Source organism: Lolium perenne, chromosome 1, assembly GCF_019359855.2.
Source record: "Lolium perenne isolate Kyuss_39 chromosome 1, Kyuss_2.0, whole genome shotgun sequence".
NCBI classification, from domain to species: Eukaryota; Viridiplantae; Streptophyta; class Magnoliopsida; order Poales; family Poaceae; genus Lolium; species Lolium perenne.
In genome coordinates this window covers 171,648,294-171,649,996 of record NC_067244.2, presented here as the reverse complement: position 1 = coordinate 171,649,996, position 1,703 = coordinate 171,648,294, and the positions used below count along the sequence as shown (strand labels likewise).

At 53.5% G+C, this 1,703-nt stretch overlaps 1 protein-coding gene across 1 annotated transcript; it reads right to left on the bottom strand.

Annotated features, from left to right (window-relative positions):
- Positions 1–255: 255 nt before the first annotated feature.
- On the bottom strand, positions 256–1,359 carry LOC127312734 (probable calcium-binding protein CML11). The gene has a single exon (XM_051343281.2). The coding sequence runs from the start codon at positions 1,138–1,140 to the stop codon at positions 550–552; it is 591 nt and encodes a 196-aa protein (XP_051199241.1). The 5' UTR covers positions 1,141–1,359; the 3' UTR covers positions 256–549.
- Between the last annotated feature and the right edge of the window lie 344 nt (positions 1,360–1,703).

The following is a 1,703-nucleotide window of genomic DNA, read 5'->3' as shown; positions in this document are numbered from 1 at the left end:
AGTACGACAAGGTAGACGGCAACACATGAAAAATTGGAGATGCTTTTCATGGATGCTCTGCACATCAGGACGATCGTCTACTCGTCCTAGCGGCAAGGACAACATGAAACGAGTTAATGAACACAACCATTCATGGACAAATTGTCCTTATGGATGTTGACCACTTCATCGTCGTTGTGATCATCGATCAACATAAGATTTAGGACCAGCGATAGACAGGGACAAATTGATCAACGAACACAATGATGTTGCATGTATGATTCCTCCCTAAACTGATCTTGCCATTGATATGTCATTGATTTTTCAAATCTTTTTGTTATTCGCAACACACAACAGCTCATCTCATCAACACCTGCAGCCTAAAAATTATCTGATCACTGACCTTTTTTTTCGAGAATGAATCTGATCACTGACCTCACCCGAGAAGAACACAATCGATCAAGAAGCCTAGGAAATCAAGAGAGCGCGATCGATCGAGCAGCCGATCGACTATGCACGAGATCGACCGAAGCCATGGGTGGATCGCATGCAGGAGCCATGACTCGGTCATCAGGAGAAGACGTTGTCGAAGGCGGCGGCGGTGATGGCGCGTGAGAACTCCTTGAAGTCGATCCTGCCGTCTCCGTCGGTGTCGGCCTCCTTGATCATCCCGGTGAGCTCCTTGGCGGTGAGCGCGTGTCCGAGCTTGGCCATGGAGTGCGCGAGCTCGGCGGCGGTGATGAAGCCGTTGCCGTCGCGGTCGAAGATCTCGAAGAGCCTGCGGAGCTGGTCCTCGGAGTAGGGGGGGCGGTCGTCGATGAGCTCGGGCGCGACGAGGGCGACGAACTCGGAGAACTCGACGAGGCCGTTGGAGTTGACGTCGGCGCGCTGGATGAGGGCGTCGAGCTCGTCGGCGCTGGGCTTGAGGCCGAGGGAGCGGAGGAGGGAGCCCAGCTCCAGCTGCGTCAGGCTGCCGTCCTTGTTGCGGTCGAAGGACCGGAAGATCTGCCGCAGCTCCGACAGCTGGTCCGCGTCGTCGAGCTCCTCAGGCGCCGCCTGCTGTTGCTGCTGCTGCTGCTGCTGCTGCTGATTGTTGGCAGCGGCGGCGTCAGGGTCTTCTCCGGCGGCGGCGGTTGTCGCGGTCGGGGGTGCCTCGCTCATGGCGCGCGGGGATCGATCGAGAGGCTGGGAGGAGGAAGAGGAGGTGGCGATCTGGCCGTTGGGGGTTGTTGGATCGGGAGAATTTTCGATGGTGCGCCCGGAGAAGCCGGGGCACTGGCCAGGAGGACGGTGGCGCCCTGGAAAGGCGGATCGGGGAAGACGAACTCGATCGCAGAGAGGAGAGACCCGATGACGTGCTCCGCATAGTTGAATTTGCCCGGGGTATATGTACCACCGTGCCCAAGAAAGAGGAGGCGCAAAATGGCGGATTCAAATCTGACCCAGTATTTCAAACATTGAAATGCTTCCAATTATACAATACAAAGAGAAAATATTACAACCAGAGGCTAATTAAGGACTTCCTGAAAATCAAGGGTCTTTTTGTAGTCATCCGCATCATTGCGAAATAACGATATAAATGTGTTATATCATGCATTATCTTTTTGTGGTACGGCTAGCAGATAATAATTGCAAGCCCCTAAATATTTGTGGTGATTAATATTTGATAAGATATGCTCGATAGATCCTACGCGGAGCTTGATAGGAGTATCTGGCAAACAAAT